The following is a 25646-nucleotide window of genomic DNA, read 5'->3' as shown; positions in this document are numbered from 1 at the left end:
TTTATCTGGGACGTTAGGTGTGAGTTCAAGATACTTTTTTATTTCCAGAGATACTTGGCCATATTTAACCGATAAGAACATCTGGTGTAGATGGAGAAGCTAAAAATACAAGAGAAAGAAGAGAGATTGACTTCTTACTGGAGGGTGGATGCTTCTTTCCTGCACTAAAACAGAAGAGAGAATGGGGAGAGTGTGGTCCTGGTATTGGCAAGATGCTGACTCCTACTGTTCAAGGCTCTCAGTTTTCTTTATGACATACGCAGCAAACCATTCATGAGAGCAAAGGGGGATTAGGATGAAAATGAGGAATAGGAAGAGCAGGGAGCTAAGAACGTGTTGTCACAGGAGAGAGAGATGATTTAGAAGAAGAAAATTAGGATTGCCATCAGTGTTGAAGGCCCAGTTGATACCGGTCATTAGAAAGAGCAATACCAAACTACCTAAAGCATGATTTTGTCCAGTGATAGTCAGGTATCCAATGCAGTTATGAAGCTGTCTGGTAGATTTTAAAATGGTCTGAAAACCACAAGAGAGGAAGAAAGGCACAAACCGTACTCTTGAATTAAAGCAATTTGAAGTAAACCTCACATGTGGTTTCCCTCCAAATATGCAAGAGGGGGGTGCATATCTTTTCAAATTCTGAAATAAACAAGTCTACATCATTAGCTAACTGAAGTTACAATAGAGAACAGACTGTACAAAAAAGCAGATATTGGGAAAAATCAGTTCCTGCTATATCCATGATATTATTTAAATTCAGTATTTTGCTATTTTAAACAGTTCCACTTCGAGGTTGACTTATAAATTCAGTTCACAAATACGTATTGGGTTCCTACTATGTGCGAGCACTGGCTAGATAGTGAATTAATAATACCACGGCTGATGTTTAATTAACAAGAAGAATCTTATAGAAATATTTGACACTCAAATTAATATCAGATATATTCATTTGACTAATGCTATTACAATTACAGTTCATAGCTAATGGCATTATCGGTCTATTATCACAAAGCATTACCTCTCTTCTAAAACTCATTTCCATGATAATTCATTGAAATCATCATGAGAACACACTATCTTGATGGGTTTTTACCTCCCAGTGCTCTTCAAGAGAATGAACTCACCCTTATAAGAAAGCCTGTTTTCCCAAATATCATCCCATGCTCATTCTTTTTGCAGATCAGGTGAACAATGCACCTAGTGCTTTCTCTACAATTTTGAAAGACACGGCATCCCTTCCTGGAAACAGCAACCTAACTTCATTTTTATTCACAATTCCCAGGAAGAACAAATGCCAATTAAAGTCTCCATGCAGACATTGTTAGGAGAGCCAGGAATTGAGTATGTGCAGATTTGGGGCCCAACCTCAGTTCACCCATTCGATCAACAAATAATTATTCTGTCTCCTTTACATGACTTCAGGCAGACACTTTAGTCTCTCCATGCCTCTGTTTCCTCGTCTGTAAATTGAGGCTAATAATAGTTTGAGTACTTATTCGACAAATAGGAAAAGGTGGTAGAAAAGCCAGAGTAGAATATAGTTGTTAGATATTATTTCCTTCAGGTATCATGAAAATTAATGTGTTTTAAAAATTAACTCAGGTAGGAGAGCTATGAATCTCAAATGAAGCATTTAAATCAGGTTACTGAATAGAGGAAGGAAAGAAATTAACATTTATTAAGTGTCAGTTATATGCAGACCTTGCTATATGTATTTCACAAAGATATTATTTCATTAAATCTTCACAACAATTCTTTGGGGGTGGATATTTGTAGCCCCATCACATGTAAAAGGAAAATGAACTCGGAAAGTTATATAAGTTGTCCAAATCTTACAACAGTGGTGGATTCCTGATTCCCAAGCTCTTTTTGCTGCACAGGGTTTATTTCCCGTGGCACAGAACTACATCCACCCTGGAGAATGACTGTTACATGTCTTTAATTACATACTTCTTCGCACATAGTGAAGTGATAGATGTGCCTAAGATAAAGTTAGGTATAAAAGCCATTTCAGTTTTGTCTCAACAATTTTGGAGGTTTACCACATCACCAGTGTTACAAAAAATAACTTTAAAAATATATTGCCAAAGTCTCAGGGAAAATAATTGCTTACTGTGCTCAACTCTAATTTGAAGAGATTCCAAAAGGCACCATCTAATATTTTCAAAGTTCCACTACATTCAAAATAAAACAGTAGTTAGTAAAAAGGGGAAATATTGAATCTTTCTCCAAAAAGACATAGCAGAAATCTGCCTCTCATCAAAAGCAACATGCCGTAGCCCCTAAAATAATGCCATGTATATTTGAGATAGTTGGTAAATCTAGGATTTCAGTAGGGAATATAGTGACATATCACTGAAGTGAGTGAATCTTAGGTTTCAGAATAGACTGGTTATTGTTACTTGGGATACTATGATTTCCAAAATGATATCTTAGGACAGTTTTATAAATAGCACATAACTTCCAAGTTACAACATCCAGGCTGCTATTCAATACTTCAATTGCTGAAGAAGAGTAGGTTGTGAGAGAAAACCACCCTTTTCTGTTGTTTGATAATAAACCAGAAATGACTTTTAGAAGTCAGAGTTTTCCCGAAGTATACTTGAGGAAATCATTTTAAAATATTATTTTTTGCTGCTAAGGTAATGTATGACCAGATAAATCCAAACTGTAAAGGAGGAGGGGAAAAGGCCAGAAAGACGATGGCAATTATTATTGGGGTAAATTTTTTTCCAATTTTTTTTTTATTTGTGTGCATGTGGGGAGGGGGTATTACATTTACATAGAGAGGGACGCCTGGGTGGCTCAATCTGTCAAGCGTCCTACTTCAGCTCAGGTCATGATCTTGCAGTTCATGGGTTTAAGCCCCGCATCAGGCTCACTGTTGTCCGCCAAGAGCCTGCTTCAGATCCTCTGTCCCCTTCTCGCTGCCCATCCTATGCTTGCTCTCTCTCTCTCTCTTTCTCTCTCAAAAATAAACTTAAAAAAATTATATACAGAGATATTTTAAACAAAATTGTAGTCTGAATAACTCCCGAGGAATGCTCAATAAAAAATTATATCAAGTCCCACTTTTTTTTCCTTTGAAAATATCATGAGCATCTTTCCATGTCATTTGAATTTCTAAAACAAACAAACAAAAAGACTCTCTTTTTTTTCCCAGAATCCTGGGAATGGAATTACTCATTCAATAAGGGTAAATATTTTAAAGACTATTGTTTTCTAAAAGGCTGCATCAATTATACCACCATTGTGATAGAATAATACTTGTCTCAAGATGTTAATTGCAACCCTGAGCATAATAGTATTTTGATCTTTGTGAATATGATTGGCAAAAATTATATTCCATTATTACTTTAATTTGTACTTTTCAGAATGGAAAATTGAAATTTTTAATGTATGAACACTTTTATCTTTACTCACTCATGACATGCTTGATCATATTCTTTGCCCATTTTTCTTTTGGTCTATTTGTCATTTTTTCCTATTGATTTATATGTTTTTTAAACTTTAAGGATATTATCACTTAGTCAAATATATTGCTGATATTTTCCTATTTTAACTCAACATTTTAGTTTCATAGATGAGTTTGGTTTGCACAAGTTTTGCTGATATAGGTAATCAAACCTATTAACCTTTTTCATTGTGAACATGAATAACATGTTCATGCATTGTGAACATGCAATATCATTGCATTTATCTATGGTTATGGAAATTTTAGTAGTTTAATACTTTGAAAATCATATTTTTATCCATGTGGACTTTTTTTATGTTAGGTAAATACATATTTCCTTCAAATAACCAAATTTCACAGCATAACTTGATATTTGTTGTGAAAAGTTACTTAAACCATAAATACCCCATAGCCATAGGATAAGTGGAATGAAACTAATCAGTTAGTAATATATACTTTAATATATTCTTAGTTCTTAGGCTATCGTAGGGCTATTTTAGAACTGTCTATTTTGTTCCTGTCAGCTGCCTCTTGATTTTAGCTTAGTATCACCCTCTGTTTAATTATTATGACTTTATGATATGTATCAACTATTGCTAATCATACTTCTCCTTATAGTTTACTCTTCATTTGTAAATTCTTATTTCCTATAGTGTACATTTCCAGGTGAATTTTAGAATCATTTTATCAATTTTCCCCAAATCTCGTGTTTATGTTAATGAAATAAGTACTACTTGTTAATTAAAACAATAAAGCTTTTCGGGGTGCCTGAGTGGCTCAGTTGGTTAAGCCTCTGACTTTGGCTCAGGTCATGATCTCATGGTCCCCGTGTCCGGCTCTGTGCTAACAGCTCAGAGCCTGGAGCCTGCTTCAGATTCTGTGTCTCCCTCTCTCTCTGTTCCTCCCCTGCTCACACTCTGTCTCTGTCTCTGTCTCTCTCTCTCAAAAAGAAATAAAAGATTTTAAAAATTAAATAAATAAATAAATAAATAAATAAAAGCTTTTATAATATTTAGTGTTCCCTCTAAGTAGATAACATAACTTTTTTATTTATTCAATGTTAAAAAATTCAGTTCAGTTAGATTTTCTTTTCTTCATCCATGTCTTGAACATTTCTGTTGGACTTATTGTAGGCATTTTATGCTCTTTCTCATTTTGCTGTTATGAACTGACTTCTTTCCCTCCTTCCAAATTCACTGAGATAATAATTATGTGTCATATAGGGGGAGTATTAATATTTATGTCTATATCTTACATCCAACTTCTTAAACTTTCTTAGTAAATTTATGAGAGTATTTATCTTTTTCAGTTTACAGAAAAATTATCTAATCTTAAATATAATTTTTAAAAATCCTTATTTCCAATATTAACTCTGATGCTTTATACCTTTATCAGGACAAAGAACTTCAGAACAGTGTTAATACCAGAAGACAGTCACATTTTACCCTGTTCATAATCTTAATTTGAATCTCTATTTTTTTAAACATATTTGTAGGTCTATAAAGTTAAAGGATATTCTTTATCATAAGAAAATTTCTATTTCTTGTCTTCTAAGATCTAAACAAATCAGAGTAAATTTTATCGAATGCTTCTTAAGTAGCTCTTGAGATCACCTCTTGATTTTCTTACTATTCCTGATATTATAGTATATTTAATTAATAGATTTTTCAATATTAAATCATCTTCACATACATGAGATAGACAACAGCTGGCAGTAGCAATATTTGATGGTTCTTTGCTTTCTAGAAAGATCCAGGGGAAAGAGTCATCTCTTCCATGAAAATTAAAAGGTACATTCAGGATGCATTATCTCTTTTGAAGATACTTCCTGGTAACTTTTCCCCCATTGTTTCTTGCCAGTAAGATTTTTCTTTTTTCTTGGTTCAATTTAGATAATTAAGGTTTTCCTAGATAATCATCCCATTTCCATAATATACTTTTTTAGTTTTATTTTTTTATTCAATTATATTAACATACAGTGTTATATTAGTTTTAGGTGTACAATATAGTGATTCAACAATTCTATACATTATTCAGTGCTCATTAGGACAAGTGTAGTCTTAATCCCCTTCACCTGTTTCACCAATCCCCCCCCCCCCCCCGACCTCCCTTCTGGGAACCATCTATTTGTTCTCTATAGTTAGGAGTCTGTTTTTCAGTTTGTCTTTTTCCTTATTCCTTTGTTTTGTTTCTTAAATTCCACATATGAGTAAAATCATATTATTTGTCTTTCTTTGGCTGACTTATTTCACTTAGCATTAGACCCTCTAGATGGACCCGTGCTGTGGCAGATGGCAAGATTTCATTTTTTAAAAAGTGTTTATTTACTTTTGAGAGAGAGAGAGAGAGAGAGAGAAACCAAGTGTGAGTGGGAGAGGAACAGAGGGAGAGGAAGACACAGAACTCAAAGCAGGCTCCAGGCTCCGCACTGTCAGCACAGAGGCTTAAATTCACAAACTGTGAGATCATGACCTGAGCCGAAGTTGGACACTTAACCCACTGAGACACCCAAGTGCTCCTCATTCTTTTTTTATGGCTGAGTAATATTCCATCATATACATAATGAGATACACACACACGTATACACCACACCTTCCTTCTTCCATAAGATTTTTGAGACTAATATAGCACACTTATAAATAAATATTGTTATGGCCCCTGACTCTTTTGTTATCTATTCTCTTTGGATTTGTCAGGGTTTCTGTTGTTGTTACCTTTTCTTGCAATGAATCAGGCCTTAGAATTATTAAATCTAATATTCTTTAATATATTGATTTTCTGCTGTCATCTTTATTTTTTTCTTTGACTTTCCTTATAATTCTTATTTATTTTCTAGGGTTCATTTGTGCTGAATGTTTAGTTCATTTATTTGCATTCCTTCAATCTGAAAACATATGTGCCTTTAAATGTACCTCTGAATAGAATTTAAATCTGTATCCCTAAATTTATAAATGCAATTTCCTCATCACTTCATTTTCAAATACTTTGTGGTTGTGGGTTTCATTTTTCTCTTTGACCAAATGATTATGTAGGGGCAGTATCTTAATTTCTAGGAGATTTGGTTTGCTATTGATGTTATTTAAACTTCTATAAGAGAGTATTTTTTTACTAAACAATAGTATAATCTTTATTAAACTCTTATCAGTCACATTATTCTAATCCTCTACATCATTTTCTTTGTTGCTTTTTCTATCAAAACTTGAGCAAAATGTGACAGTCATTCACAAAAATTGATCTACCTGTTTTTATCCAAGTTTCCAACAGACTTGTTATATTTTCATTACTTAAAGGATGTTCATTGACCTATCTTCAATTTGGACTGTGCTTTTTATAAATAGAAAAAAATCCTCAGTGTCTCTTTGACACTATTTTTCCTTTGAATTCAACTTTGCCTGAAATTACTATTTTTTTTTATTTTTGTCTCTTCCTTATGATTTCCTATATTACTATTATTATTATTATTATTATCATTATTGTTATTTTAACTTTTGTCGTTGTGTGTTAGGGGTGTTTTTTCATAAGCAAAAGTTGTAATATGTATACAGTCCCTTTTCCTTCTTCATTTTGACCTTTTTTGTATTTAGTCATCCTCAGTAGGAGAAATTTACTGATAGGCAGTATTTACCAACTAAGAATGTGTATGGATTCCCTTAGCCTATGTCACTTTCCATATGTTTAATGAAGTTTTCTGTGAAAGTGCCCCCATTAAAACCCAAGTAATCGTGATAAGCAAACTGCTGGGCTGGAGTGAGAATTTGACACCATTTTCTGATTGTCCAACAATCTGATCAAATAATGTGATTGTAAACTGGTCTCAAGCATACATGATTATTGAGTGCTCCCTAGAGCCCACATTCACCTATAATGCTTTTCTTTGGGAGCTACGCTACCTGAAAGCAATGTGCCTTGACTGCCATGCACCCACTACTTCCTGTCTTCTTGTTTTAAAGGAGTCATACCGCCTGATGTAGTTTAGAAGCAGAGCTACTTGGTACTGGGTACTGATTAGAATGGAATATGGAACTGCTCCTTCTTCTCCCCAAAACAGTAATCATGCATCAGAGCCACAGAAGCTACTAGAATTCTGTGTAGAACTGACCTTGATTTCTGTGTAGGGGCATGTTCTCATCACCTCCTATTCACCTGGTCAGTGTGGGAGGGGTCCTCAACCTAAATAGGATAAGGTGGCTGAAAATATGACACCTGACACTGGAGAGATGGGCTGACAGCAGCTTATTAGTCAGACACGCTCACAGGTCAGGGGAGGAGAACGTGTCACACAGGGCCATATGGGGGCTAACTTGAGAATAGAGCAACAAAGGTCTGTGGAGGGCAAGCCTGGTAGTAACAAAACAGGGAGTGACTCCTGGATCCCACAGGAGGATGTGACTTCCTGTTTGCTTGATGTTGAGGTCTGAGAAGGAGGTGAGAGCTTTAGGGTGAATACCAGTAGCAGGCAGCTGGGCTGACTAATAGGGGAACTAACCAGGTGAGGGAGGCCTTCCCCTGGGGTGAGGAGTGTGTCTGAAAGGGCAAAGAACTATGTGGTTAGGCCTTTGGGGCCCTGTGAGGCTCAAAGACATAAAGACAGCATATGAAAGTTGGGGCTTTACAATACAAGGCATAATATGGGACAAGAATAAAGCATTTTCTTCTTTCATATTAGTGACTTTGTGCTGTTTATAGTAACATAATTCTATTAGCATCATTGGGGCTTTAGTAGTGCAGTTTGTAAGATGAGGATTCTACTGAGCAATGCCTCAACATACCTCTCTGCACCTTCACTCTTTAATCTGTAAAATCTGTAAAATTCTATAGTCCTTTTGTCTCTAAAATGGCCATGATAATTTAAAATAAATAGAAACATTTTACTTAGTGTCTATAAGGTCTAATACTCCAGAGTAATTACCTGTTTGCATGTCTCTTCTACAAATCTATGAGCTCGTTTTCTTAAGCAACTTGAAATGCCCATTTTTTGATACATGAAAATTTCTTAACAAATAATTTTCAAATGAACGAATAAATCTAACTGAACAAGAAATATGTGGAGAACTTCTGAGCAATGCTAAATATTTCGTGAATGTTCTATTACCGAGTGGTCTAACATTCATTACTAACTAGCTGGTTATTCTACTAAAGTACTTAACTTGGGTTCACTGTGAGCATTGACATATGGCACTTACCACTGTTTATGTAGCACACTCTTTTCTCATGTTGTTAAACTTCCTTACCTTCCCAAGCTAAGATCTGGAGAAGTTTAGTTTGTTCCATTTTAGACCTAAAGTCTTCTCTTTGTCTCCTTTGGCAAGGATGCCCCAGATTTCAATCAGCTACTAGAAATGTCAGGTGAAAAATGGCACAAATGTGAATTACGACAATAAAAGTTTATAAGCTACTAAAATAAAGTTATAGTACCTAAGAGCTGAGTCAACTGACAATGTTAAATGGAACATTTTACAACCAGTCCTGGGATAATGATAAAAAAAAAAGTGGCACACAGAACATGAAGAAATATCTGACAGGAAATGGGCCCGAGATCAAGTTCAGGCTACATGATTTTGTATGAGCTACTTCTAAAGTGTGTGTGGGTGGGAGTGATAATCTAAATTTTATGGAGCGCCTCCTCTGTGTCCAACCCTTGACATCCTAACTTCTCATAACAGCTCAGTGAGAAAGGTGTTGCTGTCATTTTAGAGAGGAGAAACCGAGGCTGAAGTGGTTCAATTAAACAAATGCCCAAAAACAAAACTATTAAATAACAGAGACAATATTTGACTTCAAAATCTCTCCACCTCCAAGCCCATTCTCTTTCTATCAGTCTATGTAAAGAGATAGCTTTGGGTGAAACTCACACCCAAAGCTATCTCTTTACATAGACTTATAATCTCTATATAAATAAAACAAATTTTAGGTTTCATGAAGTATCCCTCTGTCCAACTTGATGCTAGTGTGTGTCCTATGCTATCAATTCAGGTGATTGTTCCCCTTACCATGGAGCTCACCATATAGATTAGCTACACAGGGAATGTAAAATTATAGCTAAGTAAGGCAAAAATATGGGGCTAGCATGAAGATCAGCATTAGGAAGGAAGTGGAACACTAAAAATGATGTTCAAGAAGGACTACAGAAATGTTACCAGGAGTTTGAATAGGTGATATGGCAATCATTCATTTTATTTTTTTAAATAACTCCACTCACAAAATATTTTGTGTTACTCATAAATTCCCGCTGCTTTCCCTAACCTTTCTAGCATGACATCCTCTTGTCACCCCACATGCCCATAATTCCCAGTCACGGTGCTTCTCATTTGTGCCCACCACAGTATCCCCAGTGACAGATACAATGGCACATGCAGGGGGAGCTGGAGCCTATCCTGATAGGCTGCTATTTGCTGTAATTGCATAATTTTTTAGAAATATTATGTTTTACCTTTAAAGATCTTACAAAATTTATATTCTTCTCCCTCATCTGACTTTGTTATAATATAAAGATAGCCTTTTCAATTACTTATTATGGACCAAAACTCATGCTCCAAGCAGAATTAATGTCATGTTAATTCTGAGGCTTCGCATACTCTGTACAAACTCCTCTCATTCTAGCCAGAGAAACACAGTGATAAAATGGTCTAAACGCATCACATGCAAAGTGCCGATGTGAAATGAAAAGGACAGAAATATGATTGGGATATTAATTCAGGAGAAATAAGGAAATAGGACTGTTTGAATAAGGTTAGCAGGGTGGTTTAGTTCTTCCTGAAAATATGTGTGATGTTATCTCACCTTACCTTGACTTCCACCCCAACTACCCCCGTTCAAGTACAATCAAATGCTTGGTTTCTACACACACACACACACACACACACACACACACACACAAGAGGGCTACACAATACCCAACAGACAGACACAGACGGAAACGTTATGTGAAATTACTCCTATCAGATGAAGGCATTATGTCAATATAGCAATAACACCATGCATTTCTATTGTAATGGAACACAAATTAATAAAATGGGGAAGTAGAACTTGCCAAACAGCTTTAAACTCAATACCAGATTTCAATTATAGGTCCAAGACACGAGCTAATTTTCATGGTTGGTCCGTAATAATAGTCATTGTTAAATGACAGAAGAGAAACGGCTTTAAATGGGAAGTGGCACAATTAATCACAGCTGTCATACTTATGTACTTGCTGACTATCAACCCTGAACAGAACATTTAATTCAAATCTCATTTAAAAGTATGCACTGTCAAGGGAGAGGCCAAGAACCATTTTCTAGCTCAGGAAGCAACTCACAACCCATGTGCCAAAGATGTTACTGAAGATCGAGTGTATCGGCACATGGACTGATTGCTCTCGTCCCACACCTCTCTTTACAACCCACTGTAGGAACTTCTATAAAAAAGCAAGAAAATGTCCAAACCTTGGCATCTGACTGCTCAAATTCCTGTTCTCATAATGTATAACTTTTTGGGGGAAGACTCTGCCCATTCAGAACTCCCACTGAATTTAAGTTTTGTCCATGGTGATAGGTTTTGCCTTTTGAACAATCTTTTTAATATTCTGTAATACTATGTATCTATAACATATTTGTTAATACTAATATCCTATTCTTGTTTTAAAAGTACTGCAAAAAATAAGTGCTGCATATATAATACATTATTTCGTATAATGTATTAAATAATAATGTATCAAAACCCACTGAAGGAAAATTGAGTGTGTGTAGAAATAGAGATAATGCATATAGATATAGATATGGATTTGGGTACAGAAAGAGAGAGAGAATTATAGCAAAGATCCAAAGAAAAGTTAAAACTTAGGAGCAAAGTAAGAGCAATTGCCTTGAATCCTAAATAGTTTCATATATACTGATGTAATAGTTTTGTGTATAGAAGTTTGACATCATAAGAAAGAGGGGGATATCTTATTTAGAAGTATTAATTTGAAGGAATTAGTTATCAGGTCAAAAAGTACTTTCATGTCGACTAGAGATTTCAAGTAGTTTGATAAATAGGTTCTGTGATACTATAATAACGTAATATTAGATTTATCTAAGATGTCAAAATAATGTAACATCTGGCATCTACGTCTATTATGTCACTAACCTTACAGCTAGAACTGACTGTGGTAAATATTTTACCTTTATTCAATGTATATTTACTGAATAATTCCTATGTGTCAGGCACTCTAGGTACTAGATATATAAGGATGAATAAGATATGTACACGGTTCCAGTTAAGTTAGCATAATCAGGGTTACTTTTATAGCTCAGTTCTTCTGAACCTATATTGCGTTATACAAATTAAGGTTTTTTTGACCTTCAAAGTATTTGTGGTACTTTGCTTGTTATTTTACCATTAATTACAGAATTAAACGAGTCTCGACAATGAGTTTCAGATGAGCTTTTTTGCTTTGTAGATATTATTGAAGCGAATAAATCTCTATGAATAGTGGAATGATAAAATATTCACAGAAACTTACAACTCTGCAGTTGAATAACAATTACTTTTGTTCCAAACAGGCAATTGGTTTCCAAACACATTAAACAAAGGCAATTTAGAAAGCTTCTTCTTCTTTTTGGCATCATTAACGTTGTTGAACGTCCTGGGATTCTGGAGTGTTTCACAAAGGTAAGTTAGTGGTAAGATGAGCAATTTCTGAGTCCATGAAATATTGATCTGGGAACTATCACTGAGCCAACGGGAATCCTGTATGCCATGACTGGACAAATTAGCATATTAGAGAAATTTAACAGATTATTCAGAGCAAGAAATTTCAATTTAGACTTCACTTTTGCCATTGATCCTTATAATAAAATAGTGCTTTACTCGATTCTAAAACATGTTCTGAAAGAAGATATGTTTTATCCACTATATAGCACCACTTTAGAATTAGAAATAACCATATTGATAATAAGAATGAATGAGTCATTATCATTAAAAGCAAATATCATTAAACAAATAGCTAGAAATCTAATGATGCTTAAGATTTGGATTCCATTCAGGCCTTTCAATCAGCAGTGACCATTTCAAGGTCAATAACAAACTGCAAAATCATTTAGTCAGTCACCTGAGACCAGTCAGTGGCTTATTATGTATCATCTACCATCCATCCATTGCCAGCCCACCTCTCTCTCTCACTGACGTATTTTTGGATGACTGTGGAGTTTTGAGCAAATTGTCTAACTTCTCTGAGCCTCTGTTCTTATATTTGTAAAATAAAATCAAGAAAACCAACATCTTGTGGGCTTTAGGCATATGAATTTTGGTAAAGGGCTGAGCACAGTACCTGCCATGTTGTGGAAACTACAGAGATCTTTATTTTTCTCACTTCCCTCTATTCACTTATCTATTTAGTCATATTTTATCTCATCACTGTCACTTCTCCCTTGCCTATATCATTCTTTCATTCATTGAATAAATCTCTGTTGGAACACCAGTCATGCGATAGGTACTACATGCGATAGTAAACTAGAAGGACACAAAGTCAGTAAGTCAATAAATGTTTAGTGCCATTATGTTCCTGCTCTCACGGAGCTTATGGTTCAGTATAAAAGAGAGGCACTTAAATTTCATGCAAGGCAGAATTAATGACAAAATCAAAAGTTTTAATGGCTCCCTGAATTTTTATATTTCTTACCTTCCAAAGTATATAAGTTGTTGAATTGATCCTCCACAATATAAATACCTATCTCATTCTTGGATTGAAAGCCAAATTAGAATATCAAAGAGTCTTGCAGAAGGATCCAAGGGGAATATCCTCAGTTTTGGAGCAAAATAGAGTCATCGATGAAAACCGAAGATGAAGGCAAAGCCTCTTTCCCCTCCATTCGTTGCCTCCAAACACATAAGTGGTGCTCATCTTCTAGTTCTCACAAACACTGCACTTCCTACATCTTCTCCCACTGTAAGATCTGACCTTTGTCTTTTCATAAAGTAGTTTGAAAGGTAATTTTTTTAGTCAGCCCGGTTGAATCCACTTCCACTACTTGGCTGTAGAAACTTCAGCAAGCTATTTAACTTTGTTAAGCCCATTTTTTTCATTTGTAAAGTGAAAACAGTAAGAATAGCAATTGTGCCGCAAAATTGTTGTGAGGATGAGTAAATGCTCAAAAGTGTTAGCAATAGTAATAATAATGACCTCATGCTTTGCCTTATGCCTCCTTCTTCCTCCTTTTTAATTCTTCTTCTAGGCTCATGCAGAGGTGTGGCAAAAATGACCAGGATTATGGGCTGAATTCATGGAAGAACTAGCACTGGAACCAGACTCTATTAGCTCGGGGATTTACTCATTCATTCATTCATTCACTCACTCATTCATTCAATATACTAAGCATTGTTCCAGGCACTAGAAAAAAAAAAAAAAAAAACAACTGAAGACAGCAAAGTACCAGTCTATATGAGATACTATTTAGTACTCAAATTCAATTATTTAAGTGTGATTCTTTCTCTGTGATTGTTGAACAAGTGAGTTACTACAAAGAAGTGACAGATGGTGGAGTGGGGTGCAGAGAAGGAGACAAGAATAAAATGGTACAAAGCACCAAATATTGGAGGAACCAAAAGTGGGAAGGGACTAAGTGATAATAGAAGATTTATTGAGAAATAAATCTGATTCTTAGCAAATCGTCTCTATTTCCCTACATTTTCTTTTCCTTTTTTTCTGTTTACTTTTTGAGGAAAGAGGGAAAAATAGAGACAGGATAAAACAAAGCAAGAAGGGAGGAAATTAATTTTCCAAGTGTTGAGCACTCCTATCTTGAGCAGTATGCAACACACACACACACACAAACCTCGTGTAATCTCTACCACCTCCCTGTTGCAGAAATCTTATCACTTTTTATAAATACAAAAACTAAAATGAGAATCTAGGTAAGTAAATTGACTAGGTTCACACACCTAGGATTCAAACCCATGTGTGTTTCTTTATAAAGCTCACACACTTTCTCCTACCAGCATACTGTTTCTAAGTGCCACAGGAGAGCTCTCTACCTACTCTATAACAACCCCTTGACTCTGATGGGTAGGGAAGAAACCCATCCCTTCAGTTAAAGTAACCATACCCACCATCACCTGTCGATCAGCCACTCCACCGGGAAAGAATGGGTGTCACATATCAGAAGAAAAGAGAGTGGAAAATTTGTCAGCAGAGATCAAGCAGCTAAAACCAACTACATTAGTGCAAAGTCACACATTACCCTGGGTATCTATTGCCCATTGGGGTGGGACGGTCCAAGCCAGAAGTTAGGCAAGAAACTATATGGAACTTATGGTAGGAGATCAGTGTCTCTAGTAAGGAATGAATGATTTTGATTTAGTTCTATACTGATTGTGTGATTGTCAAACACTAACAAACAGTAAGTATGTGAAGAAACAGGAGAAAACACAGGTGTTCTAGAGACAGTATTATTGAGACATATTATTTAGGAGTCAGTGTTTGATTGCAATAAACATTTCATCACAATTCAATTTTTACCAAACCCAATGGTGTTCAGAGCCAGATAACAGTGACAAATCTATCAAGAACAAGACAGTCCCAAGTTATTCTTGTTCTTAAAGTTTTGAGAACAGCATATTAATTATGAAACAGCATCTTCACCAACACACAGCTGACCTTAGGTCTCTGTTGGCACCTGAGGGTACCCCCACCATGATTTTTATATTAGTGTGATACAATCCTAGTTTAAGTCCTAGAACAAAAAGAATCTTGCCAGGGTCACTCAGATATCACCTGAGTACCATTAGGAATTATATATGAATATCAGGCAAGATTTATTTTTCATTTGTACAAAAACAAAACAAAACAAAACAAAACAAAAAACAGCCCTCTGCCTCTGTCTGTCTTAGAGTCCTCCTCAATCAAATCTAAAAGTAGCAATAGTAACATGTCATACCTGAGGCTCTTCAGGTTGGGGGTGAAGGATGTAGGTAGATGAAATGTCTTTCCCTAGCTGAAAAGTATTACATAAACATCTCTATAGTGCTGGTTAAAAATATATATCCCACATTAGATGCTGAAATAAAAAGATATTACAGATATTTTAGGGAGGGAGGGCAAAAGGGTGTTTGTTTTTATCTCAACACCACTGTCCTTCCAGTGTGGTAAAACACATCTTTTTTAAAAAAACTTTTAATGTTTATTTATTTTGAGAGAGAGAGAGAGAGAGAAAGAGAGAGAGAGAGAGCAGGGAAGGGGCAGAGAGAGGGAGACACAGAATCCAAGGCAGGGTGCAGGCTCTGAACTATTAGCACAGAGCTTGATTCAGGGCTCGAACTCACAAACTGCAAGATCATGACCTGAGCCAAAGTCAGACACTCAACCAACTGAGCCACCCAGGAACCTCTGTAAAACACATCTTAAAGTTGATACCATTGCCCCAATTTTGTCAATGATACCAGTAGTCTTCTGTGCATAACTTGTCATAATTATTGAAAGCAACATAAATCAGAGACAAAAGACCACTTATACAAGCATTATTCTTCCCTTACAGTTACTTTTAGCAATATATTGAGAGGGAAAAGCAGGTAAAATTCACTTTGGAAACTTCCACAAGTCAGAAGTAGATGTTTGACCTCAGAAGCTTACATGTATCTGATAAAACTGAACTTATAGCCCATATTCACTTGTTCATTCAACAAATATTTTTGAGCATGTGCTATCCACCAGGCACTAGGAACACAGCGGTGAATAAAGCAGTTTGAAATTCCTATCCTCCTAAAACTTTCTCAGAAGTGTTTGTGTCTTTTTTTTTAATGTTTGTTTATTTATTTATTTTTGAGAGAGAGAGAGAGAGAGAGAGAGAGAGAGAGCACGAGCAGGGGAGGAGCAGAGGGGGGACAGAAGATCCAAAGCAGACTCTGTGCTGACAGCAAAAAGCCTCACGTGGGGCTTGAACTCAAAAACCATGAGAGCGTGACCTGAGCCGAAATCAAGAGTTGTACGCTTAACTGACTTAGCCACCCAGGTGCCCCAAGAGAATAATGTGTCTTTAAAAGTAGTGTGCTACAGGGAGAAAAGGCCAGAATTTTGAATAAGAGAGTTCCCAGCCTAGGGTCTGCCAACTACTATTCATATGAACCCCAAAGAAGTCATTTAACCTCTTAGAATTTTAGTTTCCCTATCTGTGAAATGGGGATGATTTCATCCTTCTAGGGTTGTAGTGAGAATTCACTAAGCGAGGGTGGGTATAGTGCCCTAGCATGGTGCCTGGCACTTGGAAGACAGACATTCAGGAAAACCACGTGTTCCTTGGGTCAGGAGTATAGGGTATGCATTCTAGAAATGTATTCATGGATTGTTTGACAACGGTGTTTTCTACATGGGTTCAACACTGAATTTACAAATCTGTGCATCTGAAGTATTTCATGAGTCCTGGCCTCCATGAAAACTGTAAAGTTGAGAGGGTTTCAGACTTTCCCCCATCTCGCTCTGTCAGTCATTGCAAGTTGTAAAACAGCGCCATCTAAAGGTCCTTATGAGACAACTTAACATGTCCTGAAACTCTCTTTGTCGTTTTATAAAGACTGTTCTGGTACGCAGTGCTCTTAAATAATCATCACTGTTGTGCCAGTATCTATGGACCCGTAATAAAAGGTAGACAGCACAGGAAGGAAGCAAATGATTTATCAAGTCATCTACATCTGGTCCTAAAAAAAGCTTTCTTTCTTTCTTTTTTAGGTATTGTAATCTAAATCATTTTAATGCCCAGAACATCAGTGGAAGTAATCTTGAAGAAACACTTCTCCTCCATGAAAAGTCTCAGAAATTTTATGGCAGTACACAAGAATTTTCTTCAAGTATTGATCTTTGGGAGACAGCCCTATGAAACTACATTTGACTCTACCCATTCTATGAGCAAAGTATTCACGTTTTCTTCACCTGAACACCTTATGCATTTTAGTTTAAGAACTAGTATGCATGGCAGTGACTTCAGGAATATTATCGGTGTACTTTATTTATAAAGACTAATCATGACTCTTCTGGTGAACTATTTTGCTTTTGCATTAACACATTATACATTACAATTGATAAAGTAATTTCAAAGTCTGTGTTGCCTCCATGACAACAAAATGATTAGGTCCTAAACATTAGTATATTTTACGACTTTTTACAATGGTGGTTCAGCAATTAAAAGCAATATAAATGCTCTTTTTAGTTTTAATGTGCCAATAGAATCAAAATAATAGTATGTTAACATTCCTCCTTTCTATACATTTATTGAGCACTTATTACAATGCCAGACCTTGTGATCATATGCTGTCTATATCTGACTAAATAATAAATCTATACATGATTTTACTATATTTGATCTTCATATTATCCTATCAAGATATGAAGGAAATTTTCTCGAAATTAAAAAGCAATGTTAACTAAAACTGAGGCCCTTAACAAAGAAAGAATATTCAATCCTGAAGACATTATAAAATAAAGGTAAGTGATGGAATTATTCTGATTAAAGGAAAAAAGAAAATTGAGGAAGATTAAATGAGTGTTGAGAGAGTAATTGATGAATCAAATAGAGAAGCTTAAAGAGGATCCCTAACTCAAATGACACCTTTTGGTCTTCAATGCTACCAATTCAGATATATTCAGAAGATCGTCTTCCAAAAGACATAAATAACATTTATCCTTTGAATAAACAAAGAAATGTGGAAACTCATATAAAAAATAATAAACCAATGTCAAACAAAACTAATGCCCCCTACCTTTGTAGCAATGCTTGTCAAAGTTTGGTTGAGGATCACCTGCTTTAGGAGAATCTTTCTGGCTCCTACCAAAGACTGCTTTAATCCAAATCTTTTTCCAGGAATCAGTGGGTTTAACAAACACACCCCAATCATTCTCATTCTCCCTGAAGTATAAGTGCCACTGCTTTCTAGGACAGTTCACAGCGGATAGGATAGCTGGGTTTATCAGCTGATTGCAAACGACTCTGCAATTAAGCACCTTCCCTTGTGTATACCTAAAATATTTTAGATCTGTAGAATAAAAGATTTATTCATCTTGATTAGATATGATATGCATTTTTAATTGCAAAAGAGCAGCTGTAAAGCACCAGGTGTTTCTCATACTCAATTTTTTGTTTGCTTGTTTGTTTGGAGGACAAATAAAACGACTAGCTCTTGCAGACATAAATTCTTGCCCTGTAACTTTTCCAAATCTCATTCTCTCTCTCTCTCTCTCTCTCTCTGTGTGTGTGTGTGTGTGTGTGTGTGTGTGTGATCTGAAAAAATAGTGAGGCCAACCCCTGGATACGTCTTACAGGTTTTCTTTGCTGCAAAGGTTAAATGTCACGTTTGCAATCTGGGTTTAGTGAACATCCAAAATATCAAGAAACCTTTAAACACCTCACCTTAGTACAAAGTGAGTAGCTCTGGCAGTCTCTCCCACTATTAGAAAAAAAGGGTCTGTTTTATTTTGTTATGTTGTGTTTTCCCTCCCCCAAAAAATTTGCCTTCATTTCCCCAATTTCTACACGGTAATAGAAAAAAGTGCTCATTACGCTTTCACTCCTCCTTAGAGATGAAAAGAGATCTACAGACTTATAAAGTTGACCCAAAGCAAACACCAAAAGAGCTTAGAATTCTCACATTGGGGTTGACACTTGCGATTAGCTAAATTGCAGTAACTACACATGCTTCCATTCGGAACAGGATACATTCACACGGCAGTTTCTTCTCTAGAGCCTAGCAACATTATCATTGAGCACCTGGAATAGTTTAGGCATTAAGTGTAATTGGTTTTGCTTTACATAAATCTGTAGCTTTGTAAATAAGCGGAGCATTTCAGCTTCTATATAACACCAATTAACTTAAAGGGATGTGTTGTTTGCAGAAGCCTGCTGGGTCTGTACTGTATTTCTCCCATAATATGCTCAGCGGCGGGCAAAGTTCTGGGTCCCTGCAGTGTTCCATTTACTCCCAGTCACTTGGTGCCAAGGGTCTGTACCCAGACACTCATTTGCTCCATTTTTCAGTTGTGAAAGATTGAGAAAATGAAGTCTTCCCTAAAAAGCACCTTCTGTGCTCTATTTTTGTCCATGAGTGAGACCTGAAAGGCAAGGTATTTGAAAATGTTTTCTGTGGCCCGCAGAGCACAGGTCTGACCCCATCTGATTCTGTCCACAACAGTGACATCTCTTTCCTCTTCCATTTTTTTCTTGTGGCACTTCAGTCCAACGCAGCCACTACATTGAACACAACATTAAGAAAACCATATCCTTAGTTCATGAATTTGCTAGTGAAAGTGTTTCCACCAGAATGACTTTTTTTAATAATACCCCAAAATCTGCTCTTGCAACTTGTTAAATTTTTCCAAGCTCCTTGGATATTTCCCCCTTGTTATCTCTTTACTCCACTTAATCCCTTATCTCTCATATCCCTTCAGGTAATCCTGATTTATAGCATTCATTCCACCCCGGCCAACCTCTGATTCTCTTGGTTTCTGAACTTGCTTAATCGACCATCAGAGTAACAGTACCACCAAAAAGAACAGCTCATGATTCCAAAAAGTTTCCTATTAATATCATGCGATTCACAAATTGAGGAAAGAAAAGCACCCCTTCTGAACACTGTCAGGATTCATTGTTTTATGGAAACAGAGCTTCAGCCTTAGTTCCCTGAACCGGTCCAGCAGTGGGCATATACCATCTCCACGGCAAGAGAAGCCGCATACAATTACCAGTCACAGACTCACTTCACTCATTTGAGTGAAGGCCTCAAATAAAATCAACAGCCAAGCGATGACAGCACACCTGAAATGCAGGTGTGAAATGTAGGTCTGCTTGTAGAGAACAGCGATATTAAAGGAACCACGACTAATGACAACTCACATCTATGTCACCCTTTACCATTTATAGGTTGGTGGCATGCATATCATCACATTTGCTTAGCGCCACCCCTTTGGGAGGTGGGCACATTTTGGCATGCCTGTTTTATAAATGAGAAATTGCAGCTCTGAGACATTAAGTGATTTATCCAGACTCACAGAGATAGTAGATGTCACAGTCAGAACTTGAACCTGGGTCTATCTGTCTCTAAAGTGCCAGTTCCTTCTACAAACAGCACTCATAATGTCACCAACACTGGCACATCCCCAACCCCTTAGGCGAAACACTTCTCTACATCATCTAAAAGGAAACGAGAATGAGAGGAAAGACCATGGCGGGGTTAGAGACCCTGACAAAATGGTTAACAAAAAACAAGGATCTTTCTAACATCTCTTCCCCCTCACTCAGCTTCTGTGGAGCAATGTGTTGTCTTCATGTGGAGCTTAGGGTGTCAGAAGCACCCCACTGAAAAGACCCAGAGTGACCATGGGGGCAGGGGTTTGGGGCTCAAAAACATCCTTTCCTTCTTTCATCAAAATGCTCTGGATGTGCTACAATCCATTCCAAACTGCCTTAGAAAACAATTTGAGAAAAACAAATTTACCCCCAAAAATATTATTAATAATTGTGAAGACTCCGGTAGTACTTGCTAAGGGTAAGGCACTGTTCTAGGTGTTTTGGGTATATTAGTTCATTTAATCATCACAATAACTCTATGAGGTAAGTACAATTATTAACTCCATTTTACAGATAAGAAATAGGAAGCATAGAGAAGGTGATGACTTTGCAAAGGTTATACATATACTGTGGACAGAGTAAAAATTTGGACCTGGAGAGTCTGGCTACAAAATCCAGGGTCTAGCCTTCTCTGTATACTGCCTCTCAGTATAGCTGTTGTCTGTAGTAGATTTTTAAATAATCTCAAGGGGATTCCAGGGAAGGCAATGCCTTAGCCTAATGGATCTCAGTCTTTTCTGTCCCAACACATAAGAATATGACTTCTTCCATAAGTAATTGCCAGATTGATTCTTAAGGAGAAATTTTTAACACCCCTAAGTTGTGCTCTCATCCTCCCTCTCTGTGAATAATTACTGCCTTCTGCTTAAACCCAAAGGCATGATTCTATGGGCAGAATTTCAGGGGACTGAGACTGGGTGGCTTAGTCGATTAAGTGTCCGACTCTCAATTTTGACTCAGGTCATGATCTCACGGTTGGTGAGGTCGAGCCCCAAGTCAGGCTCCCTGCTGTCAGCGTGGAGCCTGCTTGGGATTCTCTCTCTCTCTGCCCCTCCCCTACTTGTGCACGCACACGCATGCACTCTCTCTCTCTCTCTCTCTCTCAAAATAAATAAATAAACATTAAAAAGAAAAAAAGAACTTCATGCACTGTGGCAGTGGATTGGTACATCTATCTAATAACTATTGTATGGCTACTTTCCCAGTGATCCTTAAATCACATGTGAGCCATCTGTTCCTCACATAAAACATCCCTTGCTAGGTCAAGATTGGAACCTGAGGTCAACTAGACTCTCTACTTCCTTAGCATCTGTATAGATTTTGAGGATTCCTCCAGGCTTGTTATCCAGTAAGTGTGAAATTGTCAAAGATAATCAAGGACAGTGATGGCAAGACTCAATCTCTCTGTCTTTCTCTACCTATCTCTGTCTCTGTCTTTCTCTGTCTCTTATTCCTTGTCTTTTTCTGTCTCTTTCTAGCTGAGTGTCTCAGTAAGATTGTCTACAGTAGAATAGATGCTATTTGACAGCCCAGATCACTTCCCTAGGTGATACACTGTCACTAGTCCACTCAGAGAGCTTGCTAACTATAAAATAATAATAGCACCCAAACCCTAATCTTTCATCCATCTTAGACAGGTTTGAATCCTTCTACTGGCTGGGAATCCAGTTGTTTCTTAAGCATGCTAAACCACCAGTGACCAAATCTTTTATAAATACAGTAATGAGTCTACGACAAGTGTCTATTACCATGGTAGCAGCAATCCAGGAGCACATTTAACAACATTTATGCAAAGAGCAAGGCTATAGTTCTACCAGGGATAAAAGATGGAGAAAAAATGGAATCAATGAGAGGCAGAAATTCAGCACAAATCAGGAGGAAGTCACCATAACATCAAAAAAACTACCAAGAAAGTACACATGTCATCATCATGGACAGTTTTCATTTTCCCAAAGCAATCTCTTGAAGCAAAATGAGAGAATGGAAAGGGTATGCTAAATTTTAAAATAAGAGAAAGAGCTCTCGATTGGAAATGCCAGAGGGAAAGTGTGAGCTTCAACAGTGAGATCAGAGGAAGGCCATCTGGAAACTCATTTCCCATTTTAGCATAATGTATTGCACATAGTAGGTGCCTTGGTTCACAGGAATTGATTATCACCCCCTTGAGAATGCCAGCATGCCTTTCATCATTTTCCCATGCCTCTCTTAAATGAGCTAAGCCTCTCTGACCAGTTTCCACGGTGTCTCCAGAAATGCAGACTTTTGTTTCTTGTGCAGCCTGTGCAGCTCTGCCTTATTTCATTGCAGCCAACCGTGCCTGAAAGACAGGAACAAACAAGATGGACAAGTGTGGCAGTGAATGAACCATTTTACTGCAATTAGAAGTTCACGGAGAATAAATTATCCTCTAGTTCAAGCTGTCCAGCAGTAATCCTCATTAATAATAACACTTCAACAACAGTCTGCTTCCCACAACGGCAGTGAGTGCTACAAACTTCAGCATTACTCTTGAAGCAGGAGTCACATCCCATACGGCTAGCCCAGATCGCCATATGCAGCACACGAGAGAAGGCTTAAATTACAAAGAAGCTTGAATGCATAACTGTCCATGAAGTTCACTGGCTAGATGAGCAGGTGGAAAAAATCCAAGGGCTTCTCTCCTTCCAGCTTTCTCTTCTAATTCATGCTAAACTGTAAATGATTTTTCACATTAATGAGTAAATCTATGTGAAAGGATACTTTCCTCTCTTCTTGCTTCATTGAGGACATCTCTTTTACTATAATATCCTTATTTCCTATACACGGCCACAAGGCTATGGGGAATATATGGTCCATGAAGGCAGAGATTTTTGTGGAGCTATATTATCTCCACATATATACATACAAACAGACAGACATATATATGACATACATATATATGCATATCATATCTCTCTTTCTCTATACTTATACATATTTCTCTTTCTCTCTTTCTATATATATGCATTTATCTCTGTATATCTATAATTGATGATATAGATAAATATAGATAGATATAGGTATAGATATAGATAGTCCAATCTGGGCAAACTCGTCTAGTTCTCACCAGTTTATCCTCTACATTTCTGACTGAGTATTCTTTTTGAATCACAAATCTGTCATATTATTCTGCCCTTGCATCTTGCACTCCAAACAACTGTTCCAGTCAAAAGTCCAAACTACTTGTAGTTTTCAGAATAAGCTGTGCTGTTTCACACTTCAGTAATTTGCTTGTGCCACTTTCTCATGTTACCAGAAATGCTCCTGCCACCGCCCTCTGCCTAAAACATATCTGTTCAACTTTAAACCGAAAATGTCCACAACAACATTTTTGGTTGCAGGTGAATTTCTAGGATCTTGCTACTTCTCATAAAGAGATGGAGCCTATTTCTTCTCTTTTTAAATATAGACAGGACTTTCTGACATCCTCAACAAAGAAAGTCAGTGTAGGTGATGCTGTGTAGTCCCTGAGGATAGGTCATAAAAGGCAATAGGATTTATGTTTGGCTTTGTTTTTTGGGACGGGAGGATACTTGCCTTTGGATATCAGCTACCAAGCTCCAAAGAAGCCCAAAGTAGCCCATGTAGAGAGACAGCATGAAACAGTCCACACAGAGAGGAACAGAGGCTCCTAGCCAGTAGCCAGCATCAACTGCTAGCTGGAACACTCTCTCTTTCTCTCCCATTCTCTCTCTCTCTGTAGAGATAGACAGATGATAGATAGATAATAGATAAATGATAGATGATAGACATTATATCTAGGTATAATTATAACATATATAGATATAATATCTAGATATATGTAGATATAGATAGATGTAGATATATAGATGATATAGATTGAATATAGATATAGATGATATAGATATAGATATAGATATAGATATAGATATAGATATAGATATAGATATATAGATATAAAGCTTCCATGACTTCTGACTCTCGGTCTAGCTCAGTAGAGTATGGAATCCCCAAAGAATTAGTCTAGCTCAGTAGAGTATGGAATCCCCAAAGAATTATTATGAAAGAGCGAAAGTGTCCATTGTCAAATGCTAGATTTAGCAAACAATTTACTTTGATTTCTTCAGGACTTCTCAGAAGCGTTATTATGCACATTGGGAAATGCTAAGAAACAAGTTTTCTATCCAGAGTTTTCTAAATTCATGTAGCCACACAATCTGTTACTCAGAGAACACTTCTCAGCACTGATCTTTTCTATACATTGGAAATGCTGGTAGGGTAAAAAATACATAGACTTTGAAATTAGGACTGGAATTAACTAAGTATCCATATGCGAGTAGCTGAGCAGCCTTTGACAAGTCATTTAATCTCCCTGAGCCTTAGTTTCTATGTCTGCATAATAGGGTAAGAACATATTCTTCACAGTACTTCACAATACTTTCTATGACCAACAAAAATTAGTTACCTACTATTTTTTCCTCCTCTTTAACCAGCAGTTATTTACTGGACATCTCCTATACTCCCCAAACCATTCACAGATATGTATTAATTAATATGATATTCCTCACTATTATTTCAGGAAAATTAAAAGGATTCCACCTTTCCTATTTATTTTATTGAAAATAAAATTATTAATACCAATCACCTTGATACCAGACCCTGAATTCTTCCAATTTGGGAGCTAGAAGAGATGGAGAAGTAGAAATCTCATTTATCAGAACAAAAAGGCCCTGTTGATTCATCATAACAAGACTGCATGGAATTTGGAATTTCTCCAGATACACAATTAACATGTCTTCACTTCCTCAGTACTCATAATTGAATTATAAATGGAGTTGGAATGTCATACAGATAATCAGTATATAAGATGGAAAGAAACTGTGATGGTTAATTTTATGTGTCAACTTGACTGGGTCACAAAATGCCCAGATTGAACATTATTTCTAGGCGTGTCTATAAGGATGTTTTCAGATGAGATTAACATTTAAACCAGTGGACTTAGTAAAGTAGATTGTCTTCCCTGATGTGAATAGACATCATTCAATCCATCGAGGGCCTACATTAAACACAAAAGGAGAAGGGGAGGATTCCTTCCCTTCCTACTTGCCTGCTGAGCTGGAACATTGGTCCTGCCTCCAGACTGAGAT

General features: G+C 36.7%; 1 protein-coding gene across 1 annotated transcript in view; it reads left to right on the top strand.

The window, feature by feature from the left end:
* The window catches only part of SLC15A5 (solute carrier family 15 member 5), an 84576-nt gene extending 67152 nt beyond the window's left edge, over nucleotides 1–17424 (top strand). The window contains exons 8-9 of the mRNA XM_007082746.2: nucleotides 11977–12085; nucleotides 17133–17424. Coding sequence (XP_007082808.2) covers nucleotides 11977–12085; nucleotides 17133–17280 — 257 coding nt within the window. The 3' untranslated portion in view covers nucleotides 17281–17424. The remainder of the gene's footprint in view (nucleotides 1–11976; nucleotides 12086–17132) is intronic.
* Nucleotides 17425–25646: the final 8222 nt, after the last annotated feature.

This window comes from Panthera tigris, chromosome B4, assembly GCF_018350195.1.
Source record: "Panthera tigris isolate Pti1 chromosome B4, P.tigris_Pti1_mat1.1, whole genome shotgun sequence".
Lineage (NCBI taxonomy): Eukaryota > Metazoa > Chordata > Mammalia > Carnivora > Felidae > Panthera > Panthera tigris.
Note: the sequence above shows the minus strand (reverse complement) of the source record. Positions and strands in the feature narration are given on the sequence as shown.